General features: G+C 42.2%; 1 protein-coding gene, 1 long non-coding RNA gene and 2 other non-coding genes across 6 annotated transcripts; all 4 read right to left on the bottom strand.

Annotated features, from left to right (window-relative positions):
* Positions 1-1168: 1168 nt before the first annotated feature.
* Positions 1169-7274, bottom strand: LOC121656998. Of its 2 annotated transcripts, none has more exons than XR_006013498.1 (7): positions 7195-7274; positions 5259-5334; positions 4997-5024; positions 4796-4825; positions 2469-2503; positions 2032-2157; positions 1169-1366 (listed from the first exon to the last, which is right to left on the bottom strand). It is a non-coding gene; the product is annotated as an uncharacterized LOC121656998 (long non-coding RNA). The 2 variants fall into 2 exon arrangements; XR_006013499.1 differs by lacking the exon at positions 7195-7274 and adding an exon at positions 6538-6562.
* On the bottom strand, positions 2292-2430 carry LOC121628383. The gene has a single exon (XR_006008156.1). It is a non-coding gene; the product is annotated as a small nucleolar RNA SNORA8 (small nucleolar RNA).
* On the bottom strand, positions 2814-2946 carry LOC121628388. The gene has a single exon (XR_006008161.1). It is a non-coding gene; the product is annotated as a small nucleolar RNA SNORA18 (small nucleolar RNA).
* A 237-nt stretch (positions 7275-7511) lies between the features above and the next one.
* On the bottom strand, positions 7512-17338 carry chtopa (chromatin target of PRMT1a). Of its 2 annotated transcripts, none has more exons than XM_042012337.1 (6): positions 17054-17338; positions 15505-15593; positions 14550-14700; positions 9242-9419; positions 9020-9166; positions 7512-8944 (listed from the first exon to the last, which is right to left on the bottom strand). In XM_042012337.1, the coding sequence occupies exons 2-6, from the start codon at positions 15567-15569 to the stop codon at positions 8742-8744; spliced, it is 744 nt and encodes a 247-aa protein (XP_041868271.1). In that variant the 5' UTR covers positions 15570-15593; positions 17054-17338; the 3' UTR covers positions 7512-8741. The 2 variants fall into 2 exon arrangements, with proteins under 2 accessions (XP_041868271.1, XP_041868272.1); XM_042012338.1 differs by lacking the exon at positions 17054-17338 and adding an exon at positions 16350-16368.
* Positions 17339-23440: the final 6102 nt, after the last annotated feature.

Here is a 23440-nt window from a genome sequence, read left to right as displayed (position 1 = left end):
GTACCTCCACCAGGTGTTACACTGACTCATGAGAATCTGGAGGATGAATGAGTTTCTATTCTTCTCTCATTAGTTAGATCATTATACTGTAACACATAAATGATCCACAGCAGACGTTTACTTCTAATAACACCTGCGCCTCTTCCTGGACGTCCACCTCGTTTCATCCCCGCTTCTTCGTCTTTTTCTTTTCTCGTCAGTTTTTGCCGGTGTTGTCAGGATTCCTGTTTCTGCTTTTGTCAGAGCTCATCTACTGGTTGTTGATTGTGTTTCGTCACTGCGACTTGCGATGTTATCAAACACGTTTGATATTGTCACAGATACAAGACTAGAGACAGACTGATGCAGATTACCAGCTTACACCCAACGATGGAGATGACGGGAGCGCTGTGACTCCACTAAAACTCCTAAGATTTCCTAAAGACTTCCGTTTTTAGTCTGTGACTGTTAAAACGGTTTGGTGAGCCCAGTATTAGTCAGCTGCCTTTGTGGTCCACACAGCCAGAGAAAATGGCGGCTCCTTTCACTGCCTTGAGGAGCCCCTGCATCCCACCTTTCCCTACCAACCTCGCTGCTCTGCTGCTGGGTTGGAGAAACAGCTTCATCAGTTTCAGAGGTTTTTATGAACCAGTGGCATTCAGAGCTGATTCACTAAAAATGACCAAGTCTGAAGCTGAGAGGCTTATGTTGGCAACAAAACAGTTTTTACTTTAAACATGATGGGAACACCAAGTTGAAGGCGATGGGGCCTAACAGGACTTTGTGTTCACTGGGCAGCTGATGACACTAGCAACCAGTCTGCATTTGCTACCTTCAAGACTTGCATCCAGCACCAGACCAGGTCCACACCTGAACCATGGTCGTAGTCCTGACCCTAAAATCCTAAAATCATCCATCCTCTTCATGTCAGCCTAGTCTCAGTTCCAGGACTAAAACAATTGCTACAGGGACTCAAACCCCCAACATTTGAAGAAATGGACAGATCTTGATGGGAGACTAGACTTCAGCCAACACCACCTTGTTACTCAGATGAGCCGGTTCAGGTTTTCCTGTTTAGCTTCATTCTCATTTATACGGGACCGTTTTCAGTTAAAGAGCCTCTTGGTAGAAAAGGTCACATGACGCACGATGGAAACTGCTTCCAGCTACAGATAAGACAACGAGGAAATAAAGGAGCAAGTTTTATTCATGTCACTGCTCTGCAGCTCAGACAAGTTAGACATGGACACATTTCCACTCGGAACATCTTCACAGCAACTATTCATCGTGGGTGGAGGTGATGACTCCAACGTGTGGACCGGGGATCGAACCGCCGACTGGCTCTGACTGGCAGCCGCTCTCCTCCTGACTCAATCCAGCTTCCATTCTGAAACAGGATATCAAGGATGAGTCATTTCATTCAGAGGTTGAAACAGCAGATGATCAGTCTGATTGATCATGTTCCCAGTAAGTCCTCCACAGACGTGGAGACCACTGGGATGGATTTTGCTCTCAGGTCAACTCCACAGCAGATCAGGAACACAGCATCCCGACAGCCTTGGTAAATGACCAGAATCTCACTCATTTAATACATGTTTAATTCACATGTAATAACAGCACGTTTGCAGTGAAAGTTAGCTGAAGAATAAAAAACACTTCTGCCCGTTTACATGACGTCATGTAGATAGCGTACATGCTTAAATATCTTTAATACTGATGCATGTGCAAAACCCACCATCTCAAACAGGATTTGACGCAGCAGAAGAAAGTCAGAGTATAAATGAAGCACACATTTAGTCCATTAAGCAGCTTATTAGCCCCACCTTAGCAGCTAATGCTAAAAACGCAGCCATGTTCAAAGCGTATAACTTACTCCAGGGTTTTTAAGAGTATCACATTTCAGAAGCAGATGTAGACATTTCAGACATTACAGTAGTCCAATTACTCCCAGTTATCTGATTATGATCATGTAAACAGACCCGTCACTAACAAGGTGTGTAGAGTTTTCTACAAACTGAGTAGAGGCCTTAGTTTTGACAGTTATCTGGTCACCTGAACAGCTTGTGGGTTATAGGTTTCAACCATCAACAGCCAAAATCTGGACAGGAACCACAGACACTTCATCAGGATGTTCTTCCTATGCAGGACACAACTGACTCTCCAACTGGTCCCATTTCCCTGCAATCAAAAACAAGCTTTTAATGTTGGACGAATGTCCTTTGGGCACAGAGTGAACAGATATTTCAACACTTCCTGCTCATGGATCCATGCAGTTACCTCCTCAGAAGCAGGGTAAACATCAGGTTTTTAAATTATGTCTCAGCCATCATTACCAGGACTCCACACACAAAAACATGGAGACCAACGATGCCAAATGCCGAATTTAGTCTCGCACCGACTTTTGAACAAACCAGAAGACAAACCGACTGGCTGCAGATACCATGCGGTGCTTCATGGCATATCTGACTAAGACAGAAAGACTAACTTACACTGACCGAGACTCGTTCGTTTCAAATCCAGGAACCTAAAAACAAAAACGACAGAACTTCAGTAAAACATCAGTGAATAAAAAATTAAAGGTCATTTGATTTTCATATTTAACTATTCCCGAGATCAAGTTAAAGTGGTGGTGCACCCTAAAATGTGTTTGACCTGTAGACAGTATTAATTGTGATGAAAGGGTTAGGGTTGATAAAATTGGTAATTTATAAAATTTTGTTTTTCATGATGTAGAGCCGTACTGGTACTTCTCTATGTCACGAGAAAATTTTAAAAACCTCACAGCACAACAAATGGTGCATTCAGGGTCCCACCAGCTGTCTCAACGAAGCTTCATGTGTTCTGCAGCAATATCCCACCAAGCTCATGGCAGTGAGCAGGAGGGTAAAGCAAACTACAGAGTTGCTGTCTGAGGCGTTTCCAACGACAACACCCTACAGGCAAGGGTCTATCGGGATAGACCTCAAATCTACTGTATTTTCCAGACTATAAGTTGCTCCGAAGTGTAAGTCACATCAATTGTAAAATGCATCACGAGGGAGGGGTACGGACGGACATATGTTGCACTGGAATACAAGTCACATTTACCATATTTTCCGCACTATGAAAAGGTGCACCTAAAAGCCTTAAAATTTCTCAAAAATAAGCATTGCGCCTCAGCACGTGCGCTTACCTCCACCAAGCCCCCAGCAGGTACCGGTATATTAAAAAGGTAGGCTACAGTATGCTGCAAAACAAAATGGCACCAGTGAAGAGACATGCTTATGAGGCACAATTCAAACTACAGGCTATCAGTTACGTGGGTGTACGTGGGAATAGAGCAGCTGCAAAAGAATTCAGCATCAATGAATCCATGGTTTGGAAGTGGAGGAAGCAAGAAAATGAACTGCGCAAAGTTAAAAAGACGAAACAGTTTCCGCGGTAACAAAGCGAGGTGGCCACAGAAGACCAGCTTGAACAGTGGATTACTTAACAAACAGCCGGGAGAAGCGTCTCTACGGTCACCTTTCGACTGAAGGCAACGATAGCACAAGACATGAAGATCAAACACTTCCATGGAGGTCCGTCTTGGTGCTTTCGTTTTATGAAGCGGCGTCATCTCTCCATCTGCACAAGGACTACTGTGGCGCAGCAACTGCCAGCGGATTACATCTTCCACACCTGCAGTAAGAAGATTCCCGACAAAGACCCAGCCAACCACGTCAACATGGACCAGGCCCCCCTCACTTTTCATATCCCTGTGAACTATACTGTGGGAGCAGCACGGTATCAATACGCACCACAAGACATGAGAAGTCAGCTTTCACTGTTCTTGGTTGCCATGGTAATGGACAGAAACTACCACCTATGGTCATTTTTAAAGAGGAAGAAGCTGCCAAAAGTAAAGTTTCCAGCCGGAGTCATCGTTAAGGCCAATGAAAAGGGCTGGATGGACGAGGAGAAAATGAGTGGCTGAGAGGGGTGTGACCGGATGTTTTCCACACATCACCGTCCCTGCGCGCCCATCTCACCGCTACCGTGAAAATCCAAGTGAAGCCAATGAATTCGGAGCTTGCCATCATTCCGAGAGGATTAACAAAAGAACTCCAACCACTGGACATGGGTGTAAACTGGGCGTTCAAAGTGAAGTTGCAAGCAGCGTGGGAGCAATGGATGACACACGGCGAACACACCTTTACGAGGACTGGGAGAGAGCGCCGGCCGAGTTACGCCACCATATGTGAATGGATTGCGGATGCCTGGGCTGAGGTGTCTGCTTTAACTGTTGTCCGAGCTTTCGCAAAAGCCGGCATCACTGCTGAACAGCCACCTGGCAACGAGACTCCGACAATGAGGAGAGGGAACCCGGCCTGCCTGATGGCGAAACTGCCCGGCTGTTCAATTCAGACACAGAAGATGAGGACTTTGATGGATTTGTGGGAAAAGACTAAAAAAAAAAAAAAAAAAAATAACGCATGTATTGTTAAATAGTGGAATAAAGCTCAACTAAACTCACCGTTTTGCTTTTTTTTGTAGCCCGCATGTTTTAGCATGCGCCTTATAACACGGTGCGCCTTATGGTGCAGAAAATACGGTATTTAGAAATTCATTTCATAAAATCCAAGAACAAACATTTATATGGAAAGTTGTTCAATTACTCAATAGCATATGGAACACAGGCTGAATGTGTCCGTCTGCTAACACCAGGGTTTGTCACCCGGTAATCTAGACCAGGATCCTCTCAGACCATTAACCTCAGGCCTAGCACACTATTGGATCTGTAGGCTCTGGATCCAGTAGCAGAACTCCAGACTTTCCTGTTATCATCTATACTTACATAATGTCCTTGCAGCTCCAGAGATTAAACCTGCAAGAGGCAGACCACAGGTGAACATGTACCAGAACCATCACCACATTCAGTTTCAGAGCAGCAGGTGGTTCAGAAAGGCAGCTGTCAATCACACTTCAGAGCAGTTGAACATATCTAGCCACTCATCATAACTCACGCCAACAGTCCGTGTTCTGTAACATGACTCACCTTGCAGGCCTGAGGTCATCTCCAACACCTGTTGGACAGGGACACACTCAATTTAATTGAATTTAAAATAGATTAATATATTGGCTGTAATTTCTCATGAGTAACACTGCTGCAAAGGGTTAACAGCAGTGGGTTGCCGAGAATTCATTCCTTTATGCACTGTATGAGCCCACCGGCCCACCGGACAGAACCAGAGCTCACACTGTGCCGTGAATCCTGCTAGTCCTGAAGAAAGCAAGCTGGTAACACCTGCCCTGCTTACCTGATGTTAAAATGGTCTGAAAACTGGTGATCATGAAGTCCAGCTGCATCACGACGGTCCAGTTCAGAACAAATTCCTGTAAAAAAAAAAAAAAAATCATGAATAGGGCTGAACGATCATTTCTAAAATCTAAATTTTAGACGTTGCAAGTAGCAGATGGAAAAGAGCAGCTCATTTTCACGACAGCAACTGATGCAGGGTCACGGTTTGATAGCTTCCTTCAGCCAGATTCTGCTTCTCTTTCTTTATTTCAATCAGGGTGAACAAACGGTCGCTTGTTGGTTTGAGCGAGAAAGAAAGAACAAACTCTTCCTCATATTCTCGTCCAACTTTTCCAGTCAGAGGGTTGAACACCTCAACAAGCGAGGGAAAGACGAGGTATGTTACATGTTTTAATTAAACGCAACGCCTAAATTCAGCTTTCATAAATGACTGAAACAGACACAAGTCAACGTCGGAAATGTCTGGTTTTCCCGAGCTGCTCCAAATATTCCTCATGTTTAAATCTTTGATAACGTGTCGACATTAATTAAACCTACAAAGCATATCGGATCCAAGGAAGCAGTAATACGACTCCGATTCCTAAAACGAAACATGTTCTAGTGGAAGTGTGAACCTCAGGCTTCAGGCTTTTCTGCCACATGTTGCATCTTCTAGCTGGTGAAGTGAAGCTGTTTACATCTCCACGTAAACGTAAACTACTCTATATTGTTATAGGAGTAGTTCACATTCAGATATCTTCCATCTCATACAGGAAATACTTTTCCTTGATAAACACTGAATAGAAACTGGAATTTAAAAAGTTTATTAAAATTGCTTACAAAAGGCTACAATATTGGTCAGAAAACTTCCCGGTAAGCAATTCAGTAAAATAACCAACCCGCCACAACAGGTTACACCAAAATCTGGGACCGCAAGGGAGCGATCGTGTACATTTCTCTGCATGCACGTTGAGCAGTCGTGAAGTCTGAGTTAATTATAAGTCACACATTGTGATGGCTGTCAGATATTGTGACCTCTGTCATGCTTTAGTCTGGACGCTGCTAATAGCATGACCCTCACACAGCCAGGATCAGAGGTCACCATTTTTGAAAGCCGTGTGTGAATTTACTGAACCTTCATTATAATTAACTCAGACCTCAATTCTGGTGTAACGCTGGGAATCATCACGTGACCAGTGTGTCAGGCCTCATTGTCACCGTCCAGCAACCGTAATGCTGAGGTGAAAGCAAAACCTGACGGATGTTTTGTACCCACAGCCGCTCTGGAATCAGCCCACCACACAGGAAAATCCCACGATTCGGGCGCTGTGGTAGGTACATGAAACTCCTGATGAACGTCATAGCGGACATAACTGGAACCATCACTGGACCTCTCAGCCATCACAGTTTCTCTTCAACTCCAATTAGCCGAAGTTGTGTTCAGTGACACCGACATGAAGCGTTGCATGCTGGGTAGACGCAATCTTCAGCGCTTTAACTAAACAGAACTCAAGAGTCTTCATTTAATATTATCACAATGCTACGTAAACTGCATAAAATATTGGCTTTATTATTGGGACCAATTTTCAGGATACCGTTAGACAAAACTCAATGAGACGACCCGCCGCGCAGCGCCTGAACGCGGCAGCATGGGCACCTCACGCGGCCTTCCGACCTCTGCCGACTCATCCCAGTCCCAACCATACCGTTCACAAAAAGCACATTATCGGAACTTAGTTTACAGCCGACAAGAAATAATACATTACAAACACTTTTGGACATTTTTACAGAATCAAGCTAATGCTAAGATGCTATACAGCCAAGTTAAAACGCGAGAAGACAGCGGCATATAAAAACAAGCTAATCAAGTTTCACTTTTTAAAGTACGAACTATGATTGGGGTGCTTGTTTCTGTAAATGTGGCCGTTTAGGTAAAGCGAACTTTTTCTACTCACCCATGACCAGTTTTAAGCTCCACCACGACAGAGCAGCAGAAGAGAAAAGAACGCCACCAACCGCGACAGCAGGCTTTATAGGGCGCTTTACGTCAGTTGAAACCACTTTTCGGCAACTATCTGCATTAAATTTAAAATGGGAGCGTGAAGATAGAGCGATTTCCGAGAAGTAAACACAACACTTGACATTTTGGTTCATTCAGATGTTATTAGCTGGTTCATATCTGGATCTGAAAGACGGATATATATATATATATATATATATATATATATATATATATATATATATATATATATATATATATATATATATTTTATTACCGATGAAAGCCTTGTTATTTATTATTATTATTAGCATTAAAATGACGGATTTGTTAGCCAATCTAAGTAAAACACTTACCGAAAATTCCAAGAGTTTATAAAATATGAATGTTTTAGAAAACAAACATAATAGTCTCGGGTATAACTTTACAAAACAGCTTCCATCTCTCTATTTATCCACCCGTCCATCCATCTTTTCCTTTTTGGCAAATACAAAAGTACTTTTCTTGGTCTCTATCTGACCAATGAATGAGATCATCCTTAAATTGTATTTTTTGTCAAGTACATGAATACAGCCATTCAGTGAACTAAGAAAAAAATGAAGCGGAATAAAGAAAAAAAAAAAATTGAGTGAAGAATGAGGAGTACATTAACCTGCCTGGATAAGGTGAAGGTAATGGGAATGGCACTGATCCGAACGATTCCCACTGATCCCAGTCATCGGTTTGGGAGTCAAACAGAAAACTAAAACTTAGTTTACATGATATGGAAAATGTTCAGATTATAGTCAGTAAAGACATAAGTGCTGATAACCAATCAGATTCAGTTCATGACAGAAACAGTTATTAATGATCGATGGTAGTTATTTCAGAAACTTAAGGAATGAGAACATTTTTCATTTCATGTATATTTTAGTTAACAGTTTAATAAAGCAGGTTTGAAATCAAGACGCCCAGAAGATCATTTTCATTTCAATTAAAACTTCCATTTAACTTGTTCTGCGGGATACAAACACTTTACAGTATCGAGTCGAACACCTTTTACAGGTAAAATGAGGGAGAAAAAAAAGCTACTTGGCTTAAAACTCTTTATATTCTGTTTAAACACAATACCAACGATAATGAAAAGGTTTTCTTTGCAATGTTTGAGATACACAGATAACAGAACTTCAACAGTTTGAACACAAACAAAGTCTTGTTTGGATGAAATTGAGAATCAGTTATGACGAGTTGGCCATTTTATGATTTGTCTCCAAAACATTAAATAATAAAAATAAAACAAGTTAGTCAGGTCATGTTAAAAAAAGACAAACATGGAAGTTTGGTGACGTCAGGGCTTCATGATGCTTCTAAATGTCTCTTCATTCTACAGGACAAAAAGTTCCTCCAGCAGCAGGCTGATGCAGGAATGACCAGTGGTCATGTGACACGCCTCCCGTGTTACTCAGCACATCAATGCGACAGACGTCAGCAGTCCTTCACGGCCGTCCGTCCTGCAGGGCCCCGTCACTCCATGCTGTCTGGATCGGCCTGGGCCATATATGCGTCCAGCTCTGCGTCCAGGTGTCCCTTGGTCTTTGACATGTAGGCATCCAGCTGGTTGTCCAGCTGTTCTCGGGTGACAGCTGGGCGGCCGACTCCTCGGCCTCGCCCACGACCCCGCCCACCTCGTCCAGCAAAGCCACCTCTTCCCCGTAGACCACCGCGGCCTGTCCAAGACATCAGACGTTCATCTCAACTATCAGCTGATTCCTCTACAACCAAACCAACCCCCCGGTTTCTACCTCGAGCTACTCCGCCTCGGGCTCCTCCTCTGGACAGAACTCCTCCTCTTGCAACAGCTCCTCCACGGTGGCGGCCTCCTCGACGCATCACCAGACGGCCGGCAGAGCCCCGGCCCCGCATGGGACCCCCTGGAGACATTCTCTTCCCTGTGAAACAATTACAGCTCAGACCAGAAAGCTGAAGTTCAGAAAGAGCGCAGCCTCAGCATCAGAGCTACATACCCCGCAGAGAAGACAAAGCTCCTCTCATTAATCCTCCTCTAGGTCCTCCTCTGAAGCCTCCTCTGCTCATCCCCCGCATTACTCCTCTACCTCCAGGACCTCCTCCACGCATCAGAGCCACCACAGGCCGGCCCAGCCTGGCCTGGATACTGCCCTTCCCCAAACGCTGCTTCAGGCTCTGATTTGAGTCAATCACAAGTTATTCAGACAAAATTAAATCATACAAACACCTCAGAGGAAAGAAAACCTGGTAGTTATTACCTGTGGCAGAGCTCAGCCACAGTCCAACAAGTCCACAGCATGGTAATAACTTAAGATGAGTTTTATCAGGATGACTGCTTTACATCATTAACCCCTAAAAGTCAGACATTTTTTGTTTGTAAAGCCATGCTACACCTCTATCAATGATCAGTCAGGAGAATCCAGGGATAACAGAAACAGTGCTTTCGCCCCAGAACCGAGGTGGGGAGGCTGAGGCAAGCCGACGACTCCAGGGCTGAAGCCAGCTTCGGGGCGAACACCCTTAGCTTTACCCCGCAGTGGTGAAGCAAACATGGGACTCTGCTGGAACTAGAAGAGCTGTGTGGTGTTTACTGCTAAAGCTTGTAGTGAAAACATTCACCACTAAGCAGGCAGCTTCTCACACATAACTTTCTCTGCTCTGACTTTTGACTACAGAGCAGCCAAAGATCAACCAGTACCAATAATATTTTTTCTCCTGAAAGCCAAGACTTGAGAGAACGATGAGATGAGAAAAGGTTTGGTCACTGTTGATCTGTGTGTTATTTCTACAAAGTTCTGTTAGTAATAAATTCTGCTTTCTTCTTCTGGTCGGCTTTTATGCTGCTATATCTATTCATACATTCATTTTACATCATTTTACCTCCCAATCTGACAGCTGGGAAACATCATGTCTGATGCTGACTGGGATTAAAGGGTTCAGCTTCTACATGCAGTTTTTTTTACATCTCATATTAACCAAAAATGGGGAAAAAAATACATCTGAGTTTTAAAAATTAAAGCAGGATTTATGCATTTATCTTTAATAGTCTCAACAAAATGATGTCATTTTATTCTTGTGACACAAGAACAAGAAAAAGTTCTTGCAGGGGATGAAACAGGCTTTACAGTCATTCATTCATTTTCTGTACCACTTAGTCCAGTTCAGGGTCGAGGGGGAGCTGGACTCCATCCCAGGGGTTAGCAGGAAGAGGCAGGGTTCGGTCAAGTAGAAAGACTGTTTCCTGCTAACTCGGAGGCTGTGCTGCTCAAATGAGTTATCTGTGTATTTGGGACTCAACTTATGAGTTTCCAGGGCATAGGAAGAGCTGCTTACCAGCGGGTCAACTGATGAAGCTCTTCACAATCAAGATAATCAGCTACATAACACACCAAACCCCAAAGGAACAGAAGATGGAGAGGATGCAGGGCAGGAGCGAGGCGGAGAGTAAAACGGTGGAAACTAGGCGGTGTGGCCTGTAACCGATATCCCAACATTTTTTTTTCCTTTTCCAGATACACGATATATATCTTGATGTTTTGAAATCTCCTCTAAAACACTGTAAATGATGACTTCAATATTATCCTGCATAAAAGACACCAGCAGGATTTAAGTAAACTGCTGAATTTGACTGCATTGTGATTTTTCTCTTTCAACCAATGTTTTATTCTGAACCAGGACTATTATACGAAGGCCCCCTAACATCAGCCCCCAACACCCCTACAAGATCAAGTTCATTTTATTTTGTATAATTACTCAGTTAATATTCAATATATGTTTTCATTCAATGATTTTGTATTCAAATATTATCTTATCATTTAGGTTTTTTTTTATTTTGCACCAGATCAGAAGTGATCTGGTCTAAGGTCCCCTTTTCTCTAGAACAGGTTTAAACTTTGTTCCTTTCATTATAAAAACTAAACAGCTTGATCTTTTTTTAATCTTTTTCTCATCTGAACATGTAATTACATCACATCATGTCTCGTGCACACACAGGTGAGAGTGCATGTTGGAAATAGTTGCATCAACCACCTGTAAAACAGACAATTACCTGCTTTAAGAACAACATCAGCTCTTGTAAATAAGAGCAGCTGGAGGAGTTTCCTGCTTCATATCCCTCAGGAAACACAGCTGAACTATCAGCTTCCTCATCACTGTCGCCATTTCTGAGGCGTTTTACTGCTGAAAATGGATGCATTCAGCTTCTTTCTTTGAACTCTTTCTTTATGGTCATTTTATACATCTTACATCTCAGTATACATCGAGTATACTTGACATACCGTCCAGTCATACCATTTCTTCGTACCATTTTGATCTAACGTGAGATCGCTAGCTAACAAAATGGATAAGTTCGAGGCGCTAACAAGATTTCAAAAAGAATACAGGGAATGCAGTATTATCGACATGGCTGCACAAACACGTCCTGGAATGTGTCTGTAGGTGGACTTTAGACTGTGGGAGTGTAAGAAAATCAGCAGAAAGCTAAAGCGAGGTGGAACTGAAGTCTGTTGGCAACATCCTGGACATGTCACTGTAAAGGAGAAGGTCTGTACAAGTGACATCGAACTGTTAGCCGTGAGTTTTCATCCATACTGTTTACTCAGAGTTTAGCTGTGTTTTTCTGGTAGTGGTACCCAGTTCTTCTCACCTCCACCTACAAGCCCAAATTTCCCTGAGGACTCTCCAAAGGGATTAAAGTATTTCTATTCTATTCTAAGCCCATCGTTCAGCAGCAACCATTCATCACGCAGACTATTAAAACCTGGTCTAATGAAGCTGAAGATGCTCAGAGGCTGCTTTGAGGCCACAGACTGGAATGTCCTCTGAACACATGAAGACGGCATCTATGCCATGACAGCATCGTCCACACAGAACAGCGAGAAGCTTCCCCAATAACAAGCTCTGGATCACCAGTGACCTGAAAAAGCTGCTAAACATTATAAAGAAAGCCTTCAGGGAAGGAGACAGTGAGTTATTGAAGACTCACAAAAACTTCAAACATTATGAACTTCTGAAAACCTGCTCAGAACAGCTATGTTGGATCTTCAGCAGCTTTTCAACACCAGCCTGAGTCAGAAAAGAGTTCATGTGTTCCAGAAAAGTGCCTCGATCCAACACCCAAAACTCCCAGTCATCTGACCCAAATGACTGCAGACCATCTTCCTCACATCTAGCAGGAAGTCCTTGCAAGACTGTTTGCTCACGTCAATAAGCAAGTGAACACCTTTTAGTTACAGTTTTCATGTTGTGATGGGTTCAGGGTTGAATTGTGTTCAGTATGAGACTTCGTCAGCCCCAAGGCAAGCAGCCATCACCCTCCAGAACAGGTCATTTCTTCTTTTAATTATTAGGGTCCGAGCCATACAAAGTATGGCGAGACCCTATTGTAGTTTTGACCCCCTAAACACCCATGAAACGTTGTGAAACTTGGCACACACGTCAAGCCCCGCGGAACTCGGATATTATAAAGTCCGCATACACTTCTATGCAAAATTGGCTCAACTGCGCCACCTAGACACCCCAAAATTCCCCAAATGAATGGGGTCCTGAAAGTCTACTTCGACGTAGGAAGACGAAACTCGGCACACACATCTAACACGCCAAGCTGACCAAAAAAGTCAATCTAACACCTGTTGCCATGCCAACGGTGTGCCCGCCATCTTGGCGTGTGCCGCCATTTTTTGCCCATTTTTTGCACTTTACACACATCCTATTTGAACGAACTAGTCTGAGGGGATTCGTGCGATTGACTCCAAACTTGGTGGGAAGCTTCCTGACAAGTTGGGGACCAAACGCTCCTCAAATCTTTCTAATAGCAGAAAGCGTGCTACCGTGGCAACCGACGGAAAATGACCTTCTCGCCATGAAACACGGTTTGCTTATATCTCCATAGAAATACATGGGAACTGCACCAAACTTGACAGGATTCATACAGGTTGGGTCCTTAACGCATTACACCACCTGTTGTCATGGCAACCGACGGAAAATTACCTTCTCGCCATGAAACACGGTTTGCTCATATCTCCATAGGAATACATGGGAACTGCACCAAACTTGACAGGATTCATACAGGTTGGGTCCTTAACGCATTACACCACCTGTTGTCATGGCAACCGACGGAAAATTACCTTCTCGCCATGAAACACGGTTTGCTCATATCTCCATAGGAATACATGGGAACTGCACCAAACTTGACAGGATTCATACAGGTTGGGTCCTTAACGCATTACACCACCTGTTGTCATGGCAACCGACGGAAAATGACCTTCTCGCCATGAAACACGGTTTGCTCATATCTCCATAGAAATACATGGGAGCTGCACCAAAGTTCACAGAATTCATAACTGTGACACCCCAAGTCCAGCAAAGAAGTCAATCGAACACCTGTTGCCATGGCAACGGGGTGCCCGCCATCTTGGATTTTATTGACATTGGAACGAACTAGTCTGAGGGGATTCGTGCGTTAACGCATTACACCACCTGTTGTCATGGCGACGTCGGGTGGCGGGGTCCAGGCCGCTCGGACCCGATGGATGCCGCTTGCGGCTTTAATTAATATTGCTTTTATAAAGAAAAGCCTATTACAACATTGTAATTTCTTTACTGTTGAGTGCTGGCAGCCATCACTGTGATATCCGTTATCACCAGAACTCAATAAAATCTTGATAATCCTGAGGGCTTCTCTTCTTTATATACCTCATCATAAATCGTTATTTTTTCACTTTTAACATTCTTTATTAACATATTAGGCCCAAACTACACAAAAATAATTTGAATAGAAAAAAGTTCTATTTATTTCAATAGAAACCCACAAACACCACTTTTGTTTCCGTTTAGAAAAACGACAAAAATGAAGAATACCCCAAAAAAAGAAAAAAGCAGGACAGTTTTCCACTGGTATAAATCGTGTTATTGTATTATGAATTCAACCCATTATATCTCTGGTTTTCATGGTCCATCAACATCCAATAGAAACTGGGAGTTTCAGATCTGAACTTTCTAGTGAAGCTGGCAGCAGCTCCAGGAGTCCTAGTTTTTTTTATCTTACAGTGAGTTAAATCTGATCATGTTCACTCACTAATTTGAAAATTTAAAATTTAAAAATCAGGTTAAAATTGACCATCAGCCTACTAGTCCAGCATTATCACCGTTATCCTTGGAGCTGTGATCATGCCGGCATGACCTTACCCTTTATTTTTCTTCTGAGAGCATGGTCATTCCAACTTTCAAAAGCATTATCACGTTTTCCCAAAATGGTCCAGCCCTACTCTGAAGCAGAAGTGGTAACGAAGTGATGTTTGGCCTCACCTGCTTGTGGTTGAGAGCAGCTTGCACCGATGGCCGGTTCTCCATCTGCTGGGCCAGCCGGCGGTTACGGGCACTGGCCAAATGCTGCTGCTGCATGGTGGCTCGAATGCTTACCGCTGTGGGCTGCTTGTTCTTCAGCATGTTAGTGAAGCTTTAGAGGTGGGAGGGAAGAAGAGGAGGAGTAAAAGAAGGGGACGGGATACACAAAGTAGGAGGAGGAAGCAGGGTTCCACATCAAGTCATTTCTCACATAAAGACCGGTGATTCTCCGTTCCACCTGTTGGTTTCATTTTCTCTCTCACTCACAGACCTGTTTACATCTGAGTTTAACAAGTTTCACATCACTTCAGTCTGAATGAAGATGGAGAGAGAGGAAGAGGAGGAGCTACAGCGTGCCACTTACAGGCCTCCTGCTGATCAGCTGGGATGTCATCATGCTGCAGCAGAGGCCCTGGACAGATGCTGGTCAGGAGCTCAGCCACTTACAGCGTGGACCGGGACTTTAACCACTGACGGGGAGAGGGTGACGCCACGTCCACGCTTGGACTGAGCACTCGGATCGTAAAAAGAAGAGAGACAGCAATGAAACATGAGAGCTTCTGTTTTACTGGTTGAGAAAGAAAAATCCGAGAAGCAGAAAGATGATGAAGAGGAGGATCTATCTAGGACAGTGGTCTGATCCAGGATAACCCGGCATTCCCACTATCCCACCCCATCTGCATGTGTGCACTGCTTACACAAGACACTGACCCCAGGAAGAGCTGCAACCACCTCTGATCCCGCACAGACTAACGCCAACATGGCTGATAATGCTGAGTGAGCAGAGCACACAGGGAGGGGGTCAGGTCGGGTCTCCACAGCAGCCCCCCCTCCGCTCTGAGAACCACAACCTGACATAGCTAAGCTGGGATCTGCTTCTGGTGACTAACAGCTGACAGGGTGCGTGGCGCCTCACCGCTCATTCAGGGACACTTTCGTGGTGCTTTTCAGGACCACTTTTTGGGAGGAGGCAGCACTCATTTTCACAAACTCGGATTCCAGCTCCTGAAACAAATACAGGAAATAAAGAAGCCATTATTTCTGGACTTTAATAACACAACAGCACCAGTATAAAAAACAAAACAAAACAAAAAAAACAAACACCACTCATTAATTTAAGTAATAAGCAGCAAATAAACACTAACTTTTGGCCATAATTTCATACATCATTTCGTGTTTTTCCCCTTTTTTGTGTGGTCTTCCAAAAGTTAAAACAAAAATTCAGGCCGACAGGTGTCTGCTGTACAAAGACCCGCCCTGCTCTCTCTCTGATTGGCTGTTATAATGGCTCTGCCAAGCTTTATTGGTTGAGAGCAGCGTCAGTTTAACACTGCAAAGGAAATGGAATAGAAGAGTCTGAACAGAACCACAACAAAAACAACATGGATCCGTTTCTTCCTAACGGATGGTTAATCTAACGGAAAACTTGAATCATTGTGGACGCGTTTAACTCTCAAAAGCAAACATTTGCCTACGCTCCTTTAAATAACTGCTGCACCACAAAGACGACATGAAGCACAGGAGGACGCTGCAGGTGTGAAACACCTCTACACGAACTTCTGAAATACGGTATCTGAAAGATAAGTGTCTACATTTTAAACGTAATACGACTCAGAAATTCATCACCACAAAGGTGTCTCTTAGTGTGACAACCCCAGTGGTAAATGGAGTTTTCAGCAGACATGGTTTAATCCTGGTGGACAGAAACTTTAGAGTAAAATGGAGGATCTATAATAATAGCTTTCAGTTGACTTTGTTTACCTGCACTTTTCTTTATTGTCTTGACTGCGTTTATAAAAACGGGTTGTAATGCTTTGTTAGCTGAGGTTCTTGACTTTCAGTGGCTACACAAATGTCTATATTCACATAACAGAGCTGAGGGGAAGTTAGCTGGTTGTCCCCCGTGTGCATGAATGTTAGCTTCGCTGTTTAATGAAAAGCACAGCAGGCAGATGTTTGGACACCAACATCTGCAACCACGGCCTGGTGAAACAGGCTGAAGAACAAATCATTCACAATTTACAAACTGTAGCTTAAATGAAAAATATCAAGATATGAAAAGTTGGAGACGGTATCATTGTTATAGCTGAGGAGGACACCCCCAGCAGTGAAGTTCAAGTTTTTAATAAAATCTTAATTTTGATAACCCATGTGGTCGGGAACCGACTCAAGTTATATCAGCACCTCAACTAAAAAGGCAGACGGATCAGAAATCAGAGAATTAACGTGGTCCCTACTCCGTATAATCGCCTTCATGTCCGCTGTAAACGCGGCTCACCCAAACATGAACCCAGTTCAGAAGGTTCCGAGTTACCGCACAGTAGAAGAAGCGACCCGTAACGTTTTCTTTAACGAGCCTTATGTTACAAGCCAAATAAGCAAAAAAACGTTTTAAGTATTCTGGATGATGACAGAGAGAGTAGACATATAATAATTTATTGTAGTTTTTACTTATTTTAACTTACTGTGAACGTCGCGTCAGCTGAGAAAAGCCGCAGTAGTCAGCTAGGATTAGCTTTAGTAGCTAGCTAGCTCTAGCGTCTCCCTTCAGATCTTTTTAATATTCTTTTGCTTAACAATAATCGATCACAGATGGGTTTCGTAGATGTTGGCTATGGATAATCTGAATCGGAGTTTAAGCAAGAATATAGTTAATGACTTAAACTAAAAAGGAAGGAGACCGCTGCAGCACGGTCGTCTGAATGGCTAAAATGGAGCAGTCTGGCTGGACGGACTGGGACAAGAAAATGGAGAGGTTCATATGCTGCGTTCGGGTTCCTCTAAAAGTTGGACATCATAGTTCAGAGTTATGAATGTCGATCTCTGGACTGTTGATGCACAGGAAAAAGTAAAAGCATGTTCCAGTTTGCATTTTACTTAACAAGAAGTTATTGACGAAATTAGAAATTACTTAAAATAAAAAAAAACTGCCTGACCTGTTGATATATTAACTTGACAACAAGAACAAAGCGAGAGCAAAGACTGAAAAACTGAACCGATCGCGGTAATTAACAGATAGATAGATAGATAGATAGATAGATAGATAGATAGATAGATAGATAGATAGGATGGACGGACGTATATACACACACACACAAACACACACACACAGCGCGAAATTACCAAATTCCAATTTGTTTTTGAATGCCCCATTATGACGGAAACGTCTGAGTACGTCACTAGGGATTATCGTTTATCAATAAAAAAAAACTTCGTTGTCTCAATAACAGCAACCGCTTTTAGTAAACACATCATTAAATCACATCAGACGCTGTAAACATTAAAGCATAACATCTAAATGACTAAACAACATAAAACGATTAAGAATGAAAACTTTTGTGTCTTCTACACAAAGTTATTGTGTATATTAATAATAGAAAAACTCAAATACTTTTTCTGTTATATTTCATTTTTGTACCTAAACTACAGTTCAGTAATTGATCATCTGAACGCCTAATCTTAAATACATACTAACAGGGGTCACTCTTTGAGCCATATTGTATGGAATATGTAATATTTAGCTGGTATATTGATCAAATTAATAGCAAAGATTTAATTGGTGACAACGTTAGGTTCTTTGAAATAAAATCAAATATCAGTAACTGTCAAGGAAAGTTGTTTATCCAAAATTCTGACCCAGTTTCTTGTTAGATGAAACCAGAAGCAGGTTCTCATGAACAATTACAAAAAATGAATATATTGGTTATATTTGAGATAAATAAACATATTTTTGCTTTAGCTGGATACATTCTAAGTACAATTTTAAACAGGACGTCTTTGATCGTGTTGGTAATACTTACCAATGAGGAAGAAAATGAACGGTCCAGTGTTTTCTATCAGTGGAGACCCATTGATATTTCTAGAAATACAGAAGGGGAAACAACTTCAATCCTCTTATCAAAACGTTGATACACTTTTTGTCTGATATGTTAGGTCATTGATGGAGACAAGTTAATAAAGCTTGTACAAGAATATAACAGATCAAAATCAGTAATAAAGAAAAAACACATTATACACCAAATTATTATGTATTGTATAATTTTCAAAATAACCCCTTGATGCCCACTGACATAAATGTTGTAGAAATGCTTTGTGTTTTTTTAAGCAAATGATTTCTTTTTATCTATTAAATAATCTTTTTTGTTGTTGTATTATTATTTTGAATGTATTTTATTAATATTATTCTTTATTTACTATTTAATTATATTTGGTTTAATTTGCTTTTTTTTTATAAATTTTGATAGTATTTAATTTTATATAAATTTGGGCATTCAGGGGGTAAAAGAATCTACCGTGAACTGTTTGGGTTCTTGCTCATGTTGGTTGAAGGAGAAGAAGTAGATTAAATAATCACTACAGCTGATTCCAGTTATGAAATTAAGAAAACAGACATCTTCATAACAACCAAACATACCTTGATGGAACCACGAAGACTCATTAGACAGGAGCAAACCGGACTTCACAACACACTTCAACATTCAGTTGGATTATGTAAACACTGGAGGAAGTAAAAAATAATCCTATATGTTTTCGTGGACACGTTAAAAAAAAAAAAAGAAGTGTTCAGTTTCTTGAACTCACTAATTTCACGTTCAAATAACTTTATTGTCCCATATAGGGAGTTTAGTTTGCAGCTGTAGTCATGAAGCCAAAGGTTCAAAGAAATATGTATAACAGGCTGAAAAGATACATTTAATAAAAAAATCAGATGAGTAACACCAAAAACCCACAAATAACCAAAACAATCAGTAACAGCTCATGACGGCAATCAAATTAAACATTCAATAACATATTTAAAAAACTACCTGCCATTGAACATTTTAATTTCCTCACCGAGCAAGAATTTCCTCACCAGCAAGAATTTCCTTACCGAGCAACAATTTCCTTAACGAGCAAGAATTTCCTCACCGAGCAACAATTTCCTTACAGAGCAACAATTTCCTTACCGAGCAACAATTTCCTCACTGAGCAACAATTTCCTTACCGAGCAACAATTTCCTCACAGAGCAAGAATTTCCTCACCAGCAACAATTTCCTCACCAGCAACAATTTCCTTACTGAGCAAAAATTTCCTTACCGAGCAACAATTTCCTCACCGAGCAACAATTTCCTCACCGAGCAACAATTTCCTCACCGAGCAACAATTTCCTTACCGAGCAAGAATTTCCTCACCGAGCAAGAATTTCCTTACAGAGCAACAATTTCCTTACCGAGCAACAATTTCCTTACCGAGCAAGAATTTCCTCACCAGCAACAATTTCCTTACCGAGCAACAATTTCCTTACCGCGCAACAATTTCCTCACCGAGCAACAATTTCCTTACCGAGCAACAATTTCCTCACCAGCAACAATTTACTTACCGAGCAACAATTTCCTTACTGAGCAAAAATTTCCTTACCGAGCAACAATTTCCTCACCGAGCGACAATTTTCTTACAGAGCAACAATTTCCTCACCGAGGAAGAATTTCCTCACCAGCAACAATTTCCTTACCGAGCAACAATTTCCTCACCGAGCAAGAATTTCCTCACCAGCAACAATTTTCTTACTGAGCAACAATTTCCTCACCAGCAACAATTTCCTTACCGAGCAAGAATTTCCTCACTGAGCAACAATTTCCTTACCGAGCAACAATTTCCTCACCGAGGAAGAATTTCCTCACCAGCAACAATTTCCTCACCGAGCAACAATTTCCTTACCGAGCAACAATTTCCTCACCAGCAACAATTTCCTTACCGAGCAACAATTTCCTTATCGAGCAAAAACTTCTTCACTGAGCAAGAATTTCTTCACCGAGCAAGAATTTCCTTACCAGCAACACTTTCCTTACCGAGCAACAATTTCCTCACCAGCAACAATTACCTTACCGAGCAACAATTTCCTCACCAGCAACAATTACCTTACCGAGCAACAATTTCTTCACCGAGCAAGAATTTCCTCACCAGCAAGAATTTCATCACCAGCAACAATTTCCTTACTGAGCAACAATTTCCTCACCGAGCAAGAATTTCCTCACCAGCAATAATTTCCTCACCGAGCAACAATTTCCTCACTGAGCAACAATTTCCTCACCGAGGAAGAATTTCCTCACCAGCAACAATTTCCTCACCGAGCAACAATTTCCTTACCGAGCAACAATTTCCTCACCAGCAACAATTTCCTTACCGAGCAACAATTTCCTTATCGAGCAAAAACTTCTTCACTGAGCAAGAATTTCTTCACCGAGCAAGAATTTCCTTACCAGCAACACTTTCCTTACCGAGCAACAATTTCCTCACCAGCAACAATTACCTTACCGAGCAACAATTTCCTCACCAGCAACAATTACCTTACCGAGCAACAATTTCTTCACCGAGCAAGAATTTCCTCACCAGCAAGAATTTCATCACCAGCAACAATTTCCTTACTGAGCAACAATTTCCTCACCGAGCAAGAATTTCCTCACCAGCAATAATTTCCTCACCGAGCAACAATTTCCTCACTGAGCAACAATTTCCTTACAGAGCAACAATTTCCTCACCGAGCAACAATTTCCTCACTGAGCAACAATTTCCTTACAGAGCAACAATTTCCTCACCGAGCAAGAATTTCCTCACCAGCAACAATTTTCTTACTGAGCAACAATTTCCTCAACAGCAACAATTTCCTTACCGAGCAAGAATTTCCTTACTGAGTAACAATTTCCTCACTGAGCAACAATTTCCTTACCGAGCAACAATTTCCTCACCGAGGAAGAATTTCCTCACCAGCAACAATTTCCTTACTGAGCAACAATTTCCTCACCGAGCAAGAATTTCCTCACCAGAAACAATTTCCTTACCGAGCAACAATTTCCTCACTGCGCAACAATTTCCTTACCGAGCAACAATTTCCTCACCAGCAACAATTTCCTTACCGAGCAACAATTTCCTCACCGAGCAAGACTTTCCTGACCGAGCAACAATTTCCTCACCGGGCAACAATTTCCTCACCGAGCAAGAATTTCCTTACCGGGCAACAATTTCCTCACCGGGCAACAATTTCCTTACCGAGCAACAATTTCCATACCGAGCAACAATTTCCTCACCGAGCAACAATTTCCTCACCCGCAACAATTTCATTACCGAGCAGCAATTTCCTTACCGAGCAAGAATTTCCTGACCGAGCAACAATTTCCTTACCGAGCAAAAACTTTCTTACCGAGCAACAATTTCCTCACCAGCAACAATTTCCTTACCAAGCAACAATTTTCTTACCGAGCAAGAATTTCCTCACCGAGCAACAATTTCCTTACCGAGCAAAAACTTCCTTACCGAGCAAGAATTTCCTCACCAGCAACAATTTCCTTACCAAGCAACAATTTTCTTACCGAGCCAGAATTTCCTCACAGAGCAAGAATTTCCTCACCGAGCAACAATTTCCTTACCGAGCAACAATTTCCTTACTGAGCAACAATTTCCTCACTGAGCAACAATTTCCTTACCGAGCAACAATTTCCTCACCGAACAAGAATTTCCTCACCAGCAACAATTTCCTTACTGAGCAAGAATTTCCTCACCGAGCAACAATTTCCTCACTGAGCAACAATTTCCTTACCGAGCAACAATTTCCTCACAGAGCAAGAATTTCCTCACCAGCAAAAATTTCCTTACTGAGCAACAATTTCCTCACCGAGCAAGAATTTCCTCACCAGCAACAATTTCCTTACAGAGCAACAATTTCCTCACCAGCAACAATTTCCTTACTGAGCAACAATTTCCTTACCGAGCAACAATTTCCTCACCACCAACAATTTCCTCACCGAGCAACAATTTCCTTACCGAGCAATAATTTCCTCACTGAGCAACAAGACCTTACCGAGCAACAATTTCCTCACCGAGCAACAATTTTCTTACCGAGCAAAAACTTCCTTACCGAGCAACAATTTCCTTACCGAGCAACAATTTCCTTACCGAGCAAGAATTTCTTCACTGAGCAAGAATTTCTTCACCGAGCAAGAATTTCCTTACCAGCAACACTTTCCTTACCGAGCAAGAATTTCCTCACCGAGCAACAATTTCCTCACCGAGCAACAATTTCCTCACCAGCAACAATTTCCTCCCCGATCAACAATTTCCTCACCGAGCAACAATTTCCTCACCGAGCAACAATTTCCTTACCGAGCAACAATTTCCTCACCAGCAACAATTTACTTACCGAGCAACAATTTCCTTACTGAGCAAAAATTTCCTTACCGAGCAACAATTTCCTCACCGAGCGACAATTTTCTTACAGAGCAACAATTTCCTCACCGAGGAAGAATTTCCTCACCAGCAACAATTTCCTTACCGAGCAACAATTTCCTCACCGAGCAAGAATTTCCTCACCAGCAACAATTTTCTTACTGAGCAACAATTTCCTCACCAGCAACAATTTCCTTACCGAGCAAGAATTTCCTCACTGAGCAACAATTTCCTTACCGAGCAACAATTTCCTCACCGAGGAAGAATTTCCTCACCAGCAACAATTTCCTCACCGAGCAACAATTTCCTTACCGAGCAACAATTTCCTCACCAGCAACAATTTCCTTACCGAGCAACAATTTCCTTATCGAGCAAAAACTTCTTCACTGAGCAAGAATTTCTTCACCGAGCAAGAATTTCCTTACCAGCAACACTTTCCTTACCGAGCAACAATTTCCTCACCAGCAACAATTACCTTACCGAGCAACAATTTCCTCACCAGCAACAATTACCTTACCGAGCAACAATTTCTTCACCGAGCAAGAATTTCCTCACCAGCAAGAATTTCATCACCAGCAACAATTTCCTTACTGAGCAACAATTTCCTCACCGAGCAAGAATTTCCTCACCAGCAATAATTTCCTCACCGAGC

Source organism: Melanotaenia boesemani, chromosome 17 (assembly GCF_017639745.1).
Source record: "Melanotaenia boesemani isolate fMelBoe1 chromosome 17, fMelBoe1.pri, whole genome shotgun sequence".
Taxonomy (NCBI): domain Eukaryota; kingdom Metazoa; phylum Chordata; class Actinopteri; order Atheriniformes; family Melanotaeniidae; genus Melanotaenia; species Melanotaenia boesemani.
This window is presented reverse-complemented; position numbering and strand designations above follow the sequence as displayed.

What these genes read in the sequence shown, in the direction of transcription:
- chtopa (XM_042012337.1), bottom strand. Translation starts at nt 15,569, where the DNA reads ATGAGTGCTGCCTCCTCCCAAAAAGTGGTCCTGAAAAGCACCACGAAA. An exon ending in CTGCTCTCAACCACAAGCAG is followed by an intron (nt 9,420 to 14,549) that starts GTGAGGCCAAAC and finishes GACTCAAATCAG; the next exon opens with AGCCTGAAGCAGCGTTTGGG. An exon ending in AGCTTTGTCTTCTCTGCGGG is followed by an intron (nt 9,167 to 9,241) that starts GTATGTAGCTCT and finishes ATTGTTTCACAG; the next exon opens with GGAAGAGAATGTCTCCAGGG.